Source organism: Sander vitreus, chromosome 21 (genome assembly GCF_031162955.1).
Source record: "Sander vitreus isolate 19-12246 chromosome 21, sanVit1, whole genome shotgun sequence".
Classification (NCBI taxonomy): Eukaryota; Metazoa; Chordata; class Actinopteri; order Perciformes; family Percidae; genus Sander; species Sander vitreus.
Genome location: NC_135875.1, coordinates 13,326,593 through 13,339,656, shown reverse-complemented (window position 1 = coordinate 13,339,656; position 13,064 = coordinate 13,326,593). Strand labels below are relative to the sequence as shown.

The window sequence follows — 13,064 nt, the reverse complement described above, 5'->3', positions numbered from 1 at the left end:
GGTGAAAAAGAAGTCTCCATTCAAAGTTGAAATGCAGTTAGTCCAACACTTAACAATAACCTCCCAGCAGAAGGTTTACAGTGTCAGTCACAGGTTCATTTAGAAGTTACCTTTGCTTTTAATAAAAATCAGTTTCAACATGCCTACCTGGTAGAGGATTCCTCTGCTTTACTGCTCATTAGCGGACACTTTACCCTGTCGTTGGCACGTCGGCCGCTGCTTCCATCCTCCGACCCCTCCAGCTCCTACAGGTAGAGAGAAGGGCGGCGGCAGCCTAAAGGTTAGGATTATGTTTGCAAGAAATTCTGCTTACGTCCTACACTATCTGTAAAAAACTAATCTTGATAAGGGGAGGGAATAAATGAATGAGACTCCACCCATACACTTGAGCAAAGCAGTTAACCCTTCAAATGCTCCAGGAGTTGCTCAGGTCAATGCTGTAGTGTGCGAGTGATTGTGAAGTAAACCTACCCACCCTGAGTACATACAAAACTAAAACAGAGAGAGATGAGTACTGCTGCTACTGCATTTTCCACATTAAAGTACAATGTCCTCAAGGGTGCTATTATGCTTTGTTTTTGTTAATATTCAACTATCATTAAATGTTAAAGATCCCCTCAGACATACTATATAACATATACAATATGCTGCTTTGTGTTTGATATAGTTTTTCCACAAAAGAAAAAAATCTTATAAATTACATCTTTCTTCCCTTACTCAAAAAAATCCAGAATTTATTCATTTGCAAATGTGTATCATTTCAAAAGTTTAAATGTGTCCTACTTCACTGAAAAGTCCATTCTCAAGTGTATGTGCGCTGGAGGCTTTCCACGTCATACTTGTGTAAGTTGTATATTGGACCAGGGTTTCCTCCAAACTAGTTGTGATGTCATAAATTATGCTTGTACGTTCATCTCAGATTTAAAAAGGCGCTATGCAGTTTTGGCCATTTCTTTGCTGTTTTCGCTTTTTGCTAGCAGGTTTCTCTATAGAGCTCCACCTACAGCTTCGGAATAGATATTTGGCAGCTCCTATGTTTACTTGTGTCTGACTCCTTGCTCGGTCAGTCTGCCGTTTCCTCTTTCTCTGTTCCTCCGACAATGCTTTTCTAGCTTTCTGCTTCTTTTTTGCCGGCTCAGCCATGACGATAGTGTGAAAAAGTCCATCGCTACTTTGTTAGCCGGTTCCTGAATGGGCGTATGTGTGCGGTGCCGTGAAGCAATTGGTTGCATCGCGAGACCTGATATCACGCGATACTTCCTGACGCCGAGGCCGGCGGCTCGCTGGCCGAAAGTTGCAAGGGTGGTTTTTCCGCTCACAGGCGTTAGGGGGGAGTGAGACGACCACCATTCAACTCGAAAAAAAAGTCATATAACCGTTCCACCATGACTCCAAAGCTGTTTAGTTAAGGTAAATTAAGCTTAAAAAAACTGCATAGTTCCCCTTTAAGGTGAGCTCAGAGGAACTTTCGCGCTTCAGCAGATGAATGTGAAAATGGCCTTTTAGTGTCAAACTCTACACACATCAATCTGAACGAAGAAGCTCAACCATCACAGTGAAGTAACAAAAAGCAAAACACATTTTTGAGACTTTATATATTTTTTTATAATTTCTTAAATGGGTCACTCTCATTCTGACTCGCTGTCCATTTTCAGACCCGAGGGGTAGATACATTGTCGTAGATCATTTTGGTGTAATCATCACACATGTGTACAGTGTGAACTCTGCAGCTGGGTGAGACCTGTGTCAGTAAACACTCTACCGAGGCCCTGGGGTGACCTGCTGAGGATAAGTGGATCTCCAGCTGTGTGCCAAGTAACGGAAATCAAGTGCTCTTTTCTCACAAAATTACACAGCAAAGCTTACAGAATTAGAGGCCTCTTCCAAACTGACTTATGATGCTCACTGATTATAAAAAAGGAGCTTATTTTCCACCCAGCATGAATGCATTGCCTTCTGACAAACACGTTTTTTTATATACTCAGGAAATTTTAAATATAAATGAGCTGTATCTTTCTCCAGAAGTCTCCATGTACACATTTAATTGCCTCCATCCATGCTGGAGAGCAAACGTACTGTAACCTCACTCCTGGTCTGTCTCTCCTGCTGGAGACAATGACTCACTGGCTTTCAACAGGGATTTTGGATCAGAAATGAATGATAAGGGAAAAGTGAAGACAGCGAAGGAGTATCTGTTACAGCTGATGACTTTCAAGTGAGACACCTTAAAATAACAGAGATCTAGGTCAAAACAAAGGATGGAGAGAGCAGGAAAAAAAGAGAAAACAAAAAGTAGCATGATGGTAAGATAGCCTTGTTGTGGGAGTTTGTTTTCCCAGCAGGTTTTGCTGCCATCTGGGTTCACTTGGCCAACCTTGGCACAACTCCTGGCCAGTGAAGGCCAAGTTAGAACAGCTATTTACATCCAATATCATGAAACCTAACCACTTCTGAAACTTAAGCAGCCTGGGAAATACAGATACTGTCTATATTTTTAAGCACACACGTGTGTATATCTCCCATAGGATTTGGGGCATTATCAAGTTTTGTTCCTGAATGGATCTTTAAGCTCTCTAGGTTTCTTCTTCCCACCGTCGCTTTAAAACTTTCACAGACTGTGTGTGTGTGTGTGTGTGTGTGTGTGTGTGTGTGTGTGTGAAGTCAAGACTTTGGCCGAGTGCACATCAAGGTGCGGGACAGCTCAGTGCTGTATGGAACAGCTCAATTTGTTATTAATGGAGCAAAGATCCAGGGGGGGGTTGAAGCGTACACCAGCTGCGTTGGAAAGGGCTGGGAGTAAATCAGCAAGGGAAATGAAAAGAGTTAACCTTAGACTGTCGAAAAAAATATAGAAATAACATCTGTGACTTCACTCACAAGTTTATGAATGTGTTTCGAAGCTTGGATTTGGTTTAGTGTGTGCTATCATTTGGAGCTATGAAATCTAAATTTGGGCAAAAGCTACATAAAGACAATCAAACACACATACACAATGTGTACTCAATCAAACCACAAGAAACATTTAGATGAAGGGAATTAGCAGACAAATCTAAAATACTATACCTTAAAAAGAGACATCCTGGAAGTCCTCTTGGCTGAGTCCACATGCTTCTCGTCAACTAAAAAGAATACACGTACACAGGCACACAGGCGCGCACACACACACACACACACACACACACACAAGCTTGATTACAACAGTGAGAGGACAACTGCTTCCTGCCAGTGTAGAATGAGGACTTAAGGCAGACTGTGTGTGTGTGTGTGTGTGTGTGTGTGTGTGTGTGTGTGTGTGTGTGTTTGCTATCAAGAACATAATACATTGTTCTGGGAGATGGTGAGGTTAGACATCAATACACTAGCTGTTTGTAAATACAGGATACAATTGCATGTGAAAAAGGAACACAGAGCACAAACACAAAGGTAGAGTTAGGTAATTGGATAAATGACACACACACACACACACACACACACACACACACACACACACACACACACACACACACACACACACACACACACACACACACACACACACACACACACACACAAGTCTTCCCAGTGAGTCTTTGAAAGTGGAAGTCTTTCTTGCTGGGGATAACAACTTAAAACATGTAGCCAGGAAAAGTGACAGTATGTAATCTTATTGGCTTCAGTAATTCTACACAGGTGTCTCTGGATCAGAAAAGGAAATGACGGTAGGGATATTTCCCTGGCCTCAGGATGAGTTTGAAAAGTCACTGGGCTCCAATAAATTTAGAGGTAAAATCATACTGCATCTATCAGTTTATGTGAGATAATGAATGCCTTACTGTAAAGAAAGGAAAACCAGGATTGTGTGTGCGCGAGAGAGAAAGAATTATTTCTCATGTGAGTTCTCTAATCAAAAACAGCTCTGAGATTTATAATCTTCTTATCCGAACTAAAGGAAACCATTACATTTAATGATTTTTCAACAACACAAATTTCTTAAATCAGCACACTCACAATCCACAAATCAGTTTTTATTGCCTTGACAATGAGTCATTTCAGGCTAAAATTGTTCCCCATCCAAAGAAAACAATTGAAAATCCAAAAAGCGTCTCCGACAAACCCCCCCTGTTCCAATGGAAAGAAAGCTGTTCCATTGAGGCCTAATGTTCTAGTTTTTTAATACTCAGATATATTTATGTTTCCAAGATCCCCTGCTGTCAAGAACTTAGCATGATTTAGTTCAGACGATGACACAATACACATTGCAGACCGGTGATTCCCCTGCAGACTGTACTCTCTTAGCTTTGACTCCAATCCAATCTTTTTCACATCATCATCCATCCAACATTCAAAGTGAGAGAGAGAGAGAGAGAGAGAGAGAGAGAGAGAGAGAGAGAGAGAGAGAGAGAGAGAGAAGAAAAAAAAACTCAAGAGATGGAAAAACCTCCACTTAAGTTCACTGACTTTTCCATAAGTGTTTTCATCCATCTCAAATGACTGCTCAGTCTTAGCTGCTGAGAGCTTATTGGATGGGCCTTTGACCTTGTAATGGCCAATAATGTCTGCACAAATGTGAATATTAGCCAACTCTGAGGAGCAGTGTAGAGTTTTTCAAATCTGCATACTGTTTTAAAGCAGAAATTTAGAGTTTACTTTAAGTCATAGTGAACTGAAATCATTCTGAATGCACTCTGCTAATATGAGCATGACAGCGCACTAGGGCAGTGGAAACACGCATCTAACTAAAGGCTTCCACAATATGTTCACTGTGAACCGGTTGTGTGTGTGTGTATGTATGCATTGCTGGCTCGTGGGAGAGCTGAAACGTTGGGGAAACCCTGGATGTGACCACAAGAGGCGTTCTGGCTCAGAGCACTGCCAGAGCCAGCCTGGACAGGAAGCTCATCAGCCATGCGAATGCACCGCCAATGCACACACACACACACACACACACACACACACACACACACACACACACACACACACACACACACACACACACACACACACACACACCCACCTCTCTCAATTACAGATATACACTGGCTATTCTTTGTTCCTCTTTTTGTGTCTATGGTTCTTTCTAAGTACAATTTCTACTACTGGCAGAGAATCAATCATTCAAAGCGAAGGAAGTCCTCAGTATTCTGTATTATTTTGTATTCTGATATAGTAGTATTGTAGTCATTACAATATTGTTTTGCCTAAATTAATGATGTGGTCTAACAGGCTAAAACTTACTAAAATACATCGTGGCATTTGCTTTTAAATATTTGTTTTACTTTTATTTTTTTATCATTATAAATACTTTCAAATATCAAATACTACTATCAAATACTCTGCAGAATACATAATAAATAAATAAATGGTAAAAACCTCTGGAAAATATTTAGTTAGGGAACAAATCCAGTTATTCGAATTCCTGTTTGCGTGTTAACAGATCAGAAAGGCTATTGTATGTAAAAATGTAAGTAGCAATATGCAGCAGTGAGCAGATTATTAGTAGCCACTGATTGTTCATTTCTGTCTTTATGTTGTGTTTTAAATGTCAGAGTTTCTCATCATAATTCAGTTTACTGAAAAGAAGGTAGAACCTGTGCAGTCCATGAGTAAGCACTTTGTCTGACACAGACAGACAGACTGACAGACTCAGCCTGTGGGCTCAGGTGGCTGAATGTGAGTGGGAAAACCAGCCAGCGGCCCATGTGTAAACTCCGCCATTTTCTCCTCTTATAACAGCAGACTCCAAAATTAGTTAATAATGCTAGCTGGCTGAAACACACTTCCAGTGTACTTGCATTAGAATCAGACAGTTGCACAGAAAGACACAGGTGTAAACGCACACCCACTAAGTCACAGTTCTTGAACATAAGTCTGTAGACACGTGCCAAACATGATCTCCTTTATTTTTGGAGATAGAAAAAAAACATTGCTTGAGGAAAAACATTTTCACTTTAAATTACACAGAGAACAAAACAGAGCAGTAGATGTGTTTTTTGTTTTCACTCCTCCGCAGTGGCAGAGTATTAAATAGCCAACATCTATAAACCAGGTAGGTGATCTGACATCAGCAATGAGCTCAGTATTCCTTTAACACCGAGTAATAGAGAGAACTTGAATGAGTTCAGGGATAAAAGCAGTCTGTGGGACAAAAGAGGATCTGAGTGCAGTGAAAGCGGAGAGTTCGTCTTACCCTTTGGCTCCTCTGTGTCATCGGTTTCCAGCAGCCTAAGAGAGAGAGACAAATGAGGTCACTCTCTAAGACTCTGAAGTGAGGACAGAAATGATGTGTCGGTTACAACTGAGGTTTGCAAACTAGACAGAAAAATGAGAATATTAAGTCGACAACTATAATCCAAATATCTGACACTCAAGCTACATAAAAAAAAGGTGTAATATGAACCAAACTATTAGCAGAGCTCCAGACAGCCACTTACAGTGCTGCATATGATCTTACAACGTTTACTCATGCTGTTCTTCCAGTCCCATGTTGGCACTGATATAACAGCGATGCCTCTGAAGATAGCAATTCATCTCTAAGTAATGGGCGTTAAATATAGATGGGGACAGCAGCTGCCTGTGGGGTAGCAGCGATGATGTAACAGGAGGAGGGGAGAGAACTGCTTTTTAACACAATAGAGAATTGCGGTGGACATCTGGGAGGGGTCAAAGGTTACTGAAGGAGGGGAGCTGGCCCCAAGCCGATCTGCAGGTTTGGACCAATGCAAGCATTTTGTTAGGGGTCGTATTGGCTAAACTCAGTCAGATCCATTTCTGATCTGTGTATACCCGCCTGTACTCCCTTAAAATGGCAAACACGTAGCAGTGTGAGCTGGTGACAAGCGGCATGCAGTTTTGAAAATACTACAGGCAAAAGTGTTTATAGCTGTGCGGAAAGGCCACTATCGAAGGCGGAGTGAAAAGCTGGCCATCAACGAACTATAAGGAAATAACAATATATTAAAAAAGGGATCTGACTCAGTATCGTCTGACTTTTCCGTGGACTGGTGTCATGTTTGAGTTCCAAAATAGTGTTGAAAAGTAATTTTTACAGCAGTATATTATTATGAGAAGTTTTGGGCATTGGGTGTAGCTACCACGGAAAGTTTTGGGGTGGCACGCCTCAGTACAGCTTTGCGATATAGCAAGGAATTTAAAAATGCCAGGCCAAGGTATTTACGGCGTGTGAATATGGTGCAGTTGGAGATGGAAAATGTGATGGAAGATCACAAATCGATGTCGGCTTAACAAGAATTAAAGCAATGAAAAACGTAGCAATCTGTGGCTGTGTAAAATACACATTACTTTAAATGATAACACAGTGTCGAACAACGTTACCCATTTAAGGCTCGGCTTCTAGAAAGTCTGTTTGCAGACTATGGCGATCTAGGTGATTGATGCCACCTAGTTCGCAAGCTAGGGCTGAGCAATATATCAATATTATATCGATATTGAGAATGAGACTAGATATCGTTTTAGATTTTGAAAATCATAATATCGGGATATGGCATAAGGGTTGTCTTCTTCTGGTTTTAAAGGCTGCATTACAGTAAATTAATGTAATTTTCTTCACTTACCAGACTGTTCTAGCTGTTTTATTATTTGCCTTTACCCACTTTGTCATTATATCCACATTATTGATGATTATTTATCTAAAATCTAATTGTGAAAACATTTTCTTAAAGCAACAATTGTCAAGCCTACAATATCGTCGCAATATCGACATCGAGGTATTTGGTCAGGAATATCGTGATATCTGACTTTCTCTATATCGCCCAGCCCTATCTCAAACTCTAACACACTCCTCTGCAACCACAGGGCTCAGTGACACTTAACCAATCCCACCGACAGTGGATGGGCTGCGTGCATCGGTCCTACGCTTCCATAAAAACTAACCAGAGAAGAAGAGTAGGGTACAGTGCAGATAGAGGACGAGAAGAGTAAGGCTGGGTACCGAATTCAATACTTTTTAGGCACCGACCAAATTGCTTCTAAAGTATCGAGCATCGAAAAAATACCTCGTCATTCAATACCCAATTTCAATACCTAGGGAGTAAATCTCATCAGACCAGATCAGTGAGCCAATAAGCATGCAGTATTCTTCTACCAAGCTCGAATATTGTTTGTGATTGGCTGTCTAACATTACACGTCGTAGAGACACGCTGTTATGCACAGAGACGGAGCTCACGTAGTAGGAGCTGAAAATAAATTAAATACAAAATAAAAATTGTTCCATAATGTGTAATGTTGTAATTTATTTTTGTTTTATAAAATTTGTAATCGAAAAAAAGTATTGTTTAGGAACTGGTATCAAAGTCACGGTATTGGTATTGGTATTGTTACCGGTATCGACATTTTTTTTAACGATACCCAGCCCTAGAGAAGAGCAACCGCAATAGAGACAGAATAATGGGGGAAGTTGACGAGAAGTTAAACACACTTTCAAATCAAGGCAGGCGAGAAAAACACAGTAAACTTCCTCACATTCCCACAAAGCATTAAGTGAGACAGTGAGCCAGGGAGAGAGAGGATGAAGTAAGAGTACAGAAGGGACATAATCATGAGTGTGGAATTGTTCAAATATTTAATTTGAATGTCTCTAATTTGTGCGCTTAACTGTTGGAAAGCTTGGTGCGTCGTATGGCAGGTACTGGAACTGTGTAATGGTTCAGCCACGTAAACAATAATTAGCCCAAAACCCATTCAGTCCTGTTTATAATCCAAGGTGTTTGGCTAACCCCAATGTGCCAGTAGCACAATTACTGCTGTTTACTACACACGCTTAATGACACAGAACATCAAACCCCAAATACTACCCATCACACTATAGATGAATAAAATCTTCTATAAATCAACTGCATTTTTGTAGAGCATATGTATTGATACATCTTCCCAATCCAATAATCTTACTTTTGTACATCATACATTTAATTGTAAATGTCAAAATGCAGTGTTTTGGAATGTCACCCTTCAACTGTAACACTGCGAAAGAAGAAGGGATTCTTGTTTGTGGCAGATTAACATGTTGACAGATTTTTCATTATCGCTGGAACAGCTGAGTTCCAGTTTCCTAATGCTATTTCTGTAACAGACACACACCGACATGTTGTCTACGAAGGTTCAGTGACTACGTGCGAAGCGCTAATAATAAAGCACATGAACGTCTACCAGGAATCTGGAATATGTTGAACTAACATACAATTCAGAATGATCTGTAAGGATGCTTAATAAAACACAAACAACTAAAATTGAAGGTGGAATTGAAAAACCCCTAAAATTGAAGGTGAAACCCATTACATATATACTGTATATGTATATTTACATATTTCATTTTGTCATATATACTATGTACAGTATGTAGGTTATTTTTACTCAACACTAGTCTACCGTATTTTCCGGATTATAAGTCGCACTTTTTTTCCATACTTTGGCTGGTCCTGCGACTTATAGTCAGGTGCGACTTATATATCAAAATATATATAATTTAACATGTTATATGTTATTTCATGCTGAAAACATTACCGTCTACAGCCGCGAGAGGCGCTCTAGGCTTGTGACAACTATATGCTGCTCCTAAAGACAACTGAGAAAGAAAAGAAACTGCAGGCAGTACAATACACAGCCGAAAACGGTAATCGAGCAGCAGAACGAAAGTTTGGAGTGAGTGAGAAACTTGTGAGGGACTGGCGAAAAAGTCTTACTGCAGTGAAGAAAACAAAGAAAGCTAGTCGCGCGCTGAAATCCAGATGGCCAGAGCTGGAGGAACGAGTCCACAGATGGGTGCTTGAACAACGTGCTGCTGGGAGAGGCTCGTCAACAGTGCAGTTACGTTACGTTAACATACCTTTACACCTACCGTATTCAGCCCCTTGTTCTGTGTGCTATTGTGTAGTTTAATAACTTGCCTTTCCAGATTAAATGTCTGTTCTTGGTCTTGGATTTTGTGAAATAAATTTCCAAATAAATGCGACTTATAGTCCAGTGCGACTTTATAGTCCGGAAAATATGGTAAGTATATTTTTTCAGTAGTATTCTGGCTTTTTTTTTTAATCTTTGCTATCTAATTTAATATTTCTAGTATATTTCTAGTTTTTTCTGTATATCTGTGAGTGAGTATGTACAGTATATATATATAATTAAACCACTTTTATCTGGGGATCATCAGCTGACAAGTTTTTGGCTATTAACAATAGCTTCTATAATAGCTCCTCTTCTGTATGTTGAATAAGTATGCCAGCAGACAAGAATGCACAGCTGGACTGTGACATGCAGCGAACGTCATAACAAAATTTACAAGATTAGTAGCTGACATGGCAGGCATGCGAGACAAACACGTCCAGCAGCATTCGTGCTCTCTGTAATTAAAAATGTAGTCCATAACTTTGTGTGACTTTACTCTGTATTTTGCCAAATATTCTTTCTGCTGTGGTAAGACGAAAACAGTTCCTTTCACATTTCATAATGTGCAAAAACTAAAATTATTTAAATTTCCTCCGTAATCGTGAATAAGCACTAAACAGATTTTTTAAACTGGAACAATTTCAATCCTACATTTTGCACTTAAACATATTGACATGAGCAGGTAGAACACTGACTTGTAGGGGTGCACGATTCAGAAAATATCAGGATTCGATTCAATATTGATTTTCGCTTCAAAAACAATTCTCGATTAATAAACGATTCACAGTATGTAAATGTAGTTACTTTTCCCATGTGATTGCAGTAGACATACAATAAAAAAATAAATAAAATATGAATCGATTTTTGGAATTCTATGAATCGATTTAGAATCGGTAGAGCTTGAGTCGCGATTTGAATATGAATCAATTTTTTTGCACACCCCTACTGACTTGATTGCTGGGATTTGCTGAAACATGCTGTGCTGCACAGACTGTATTTCTTTTGCAAGTCTATTACAACACAAGACAAGACCTTTCCCAGTCTTATAAAATAATCAGTCCACAATATCTAACAAGCCATCACTCACAGCTATCTAGATGTCTTTCTTCATTAAGTGCAGGGCATGAAAACTTGGCAGGGCATGAAACCCCCACCCCCCCCCCACCGCTGCAAGCTCCATTCTCTGACATTATCTCAGCACTCTGTCCGTCTCAGTTCGTCTCCATCATCATTCCCTCAGGATGTTTTTCAAGAACAGACAAGTCTGGCTGTGTGCACACACAGCAGAATCCCCGGCTTGATTACAGCTCAAACATCCCAAAACAGTTACCACGACTGGATATGTTTTACCCCATCTATGTACAAAAATCTGAAAAACAACATTCCTGGCATTGGCAGCCAATGAAAAAACTATGAAAAAGTCTATCAGATCACGCTGACAATACCAGTTTGTTACTCCCAGATGTGTTAAACATATTCCCCATATGACTGTTAATTGAACCAAAACAAGCAGCTTGCATTTCATCGCAGCAAAACATGGCAAAATAAATGAGGCCGTCTGCTGCTTTGCACACATGACCAATTTTGGAAATGTTGCAGCCATGTTTACTTCAAACAGAAGATAGACCCAAGTGTTCTCCAAATGCGGCGATTACAGACACTCAGTGTCGCATGAACGCTGTCGGTACGTGAGCATGGCACTGATGTGATGTTTGCAGTCGAGACGGCGGGTGACTCTCTATCCCTGGGCAGCTTTGTGTTTCATGTGTCGTGGCCAAGTTTATGTCCATTGAGACCAACACTGTGGCTGGTCTTACACAAACAACAGAAGTAAGCTAAAATTAGTCTTTAACTTGTGAAAATGTGAATAAACTCACCTCAAATGAGAGGACATCTTCATGGAGGAGACGGCTTCTGATTTAGATGATAAAATTGGGTCTGTTTTGAGGTGAGTGGTACAGTCTTTTTCCTGGGTGGGCTCATCATCAGTGTGCGCCACAGGTGCTGCTGCTTTATTCCTGATGCCACTCCTGGTATACGTTTGCTCTGACCCATTATCCTCACATTTTTCCTTCTCCTTGGTTTCTGAAGACACTGTTTCGACTGGGTCTCCAATTTTCCTGTCCCTGCGGACATATTTGGAGGTGAATTCGTCTGTGTTGCCATAGCGCTCAGCGAGCTCCCTCCTCCTTTCTGCCTTGTACCGAGCAATTCGCTCAGCCTTGGTCTCTGGGGCCAAGCTCTGCAAGGTGTCTATTCCATCCATTTTATAGTTCAATGCCGTTTAGGGTTTCGAATGCAGGTGAGAAGATCCCAAGTTGCAACTTCAATTGTCCAAACCAACATATGTAGATCAGCTTTCTTGTAGCTCTCACTTGACAGCAGTGTCTCACTCCATTAAAATCATCCCAGTGCTGCAAAGAAGGAAGACATCATTAGTGCGTCATGATTGTAGAGTACAATTTCAGATGACAGGCACACACTAAATGTGTAAAACTGGATGCACCAAGGAATATAGTACTTCTCCAGCTTTCATAGGAAACTGGCTCAGCTGTAGAGCTTCAAGCCCTGCCCCAGCCAAACACACCCTCCCCCCCCCCTCTTCTCCCCCACCCCCTGTGACAATGATGTCAGCCAGCTCTGCTCAAAGACAGCCGACCACCGCAGTGAGACTCATATAACCTCTGTTCCATCGACTCAATTGGTGCCGGTTGGAAAGAGAGAGGAGAAGAGAAAGTAGAAGATCACACACAAAATATCTTCATCTCATTTTATTCCTCACTTAGTTGAGGCTTTGTGTCAAAAGCCAGTCACCTCTTCAACATTATCCTACCTCATAATTATGATGTATTTACTATAAACACAGAGCACGAGAAACTAAATTGTCAATGTGCTAGCCCTGCAAAAGACTTATCCACAGTGCACATGGCCTCCAAACCAATGCATGCTGGGACAGGCTTTAGCCTCCCCAAAAAAGATCATTTGTTTCACATCTCCTTTTCACATCTAGCACAATAAAAAACTTGCACTATTTAATAACTTTTGACTTTTCAAATTAAATTTAGGAGGTAAAAAACCAGGAAGTTGAATTGAGCTCATTTTGTTCCATTAAGTATTCACAAAGCAGAAAACCACACATATGGCTCAGATGCAGTAGTTTGAAATGTGCACTGACACAAGTGCATTGCCA

General features: G+C 40.5%; 1 protein-coding gene across 2 annotated transcripts in view; it reads right to left on the bottom strand.

The window, feature by feature from the left end:
* svild (supervillin d) overlaps positions 1–13,064 on the bottom strand; it is a 51,444-nt gene that overhangs the window by 25,299 nt on the left and 13,081 nt on the right. For both annotated transcript variants that reach the window (XM_078278608.1, XM_078278609.1), the window contains 4 exons: positions 11,752–12,288; positions 6,167–6,201; positions 3,064–3,119; positions 148–245 (listed from right to left, as the gene is read on the bottom strand). In XM_078278608.1, coding sequence (XP_078134734.1) covers positions 148–245; positions 3,064–3,119; positions 6,167–6,201; positions 11,752–12,140 — 578 coding nt within the window. In that variant the 5' untranslated portion in view covers positions 12,141–12,288. The remainder of the gene's footprint in view (positions 1–147; positions 246–3,063; positions 3,120–6,166; positions 6,202–11,751; positions 12,289–13,064) is intronic.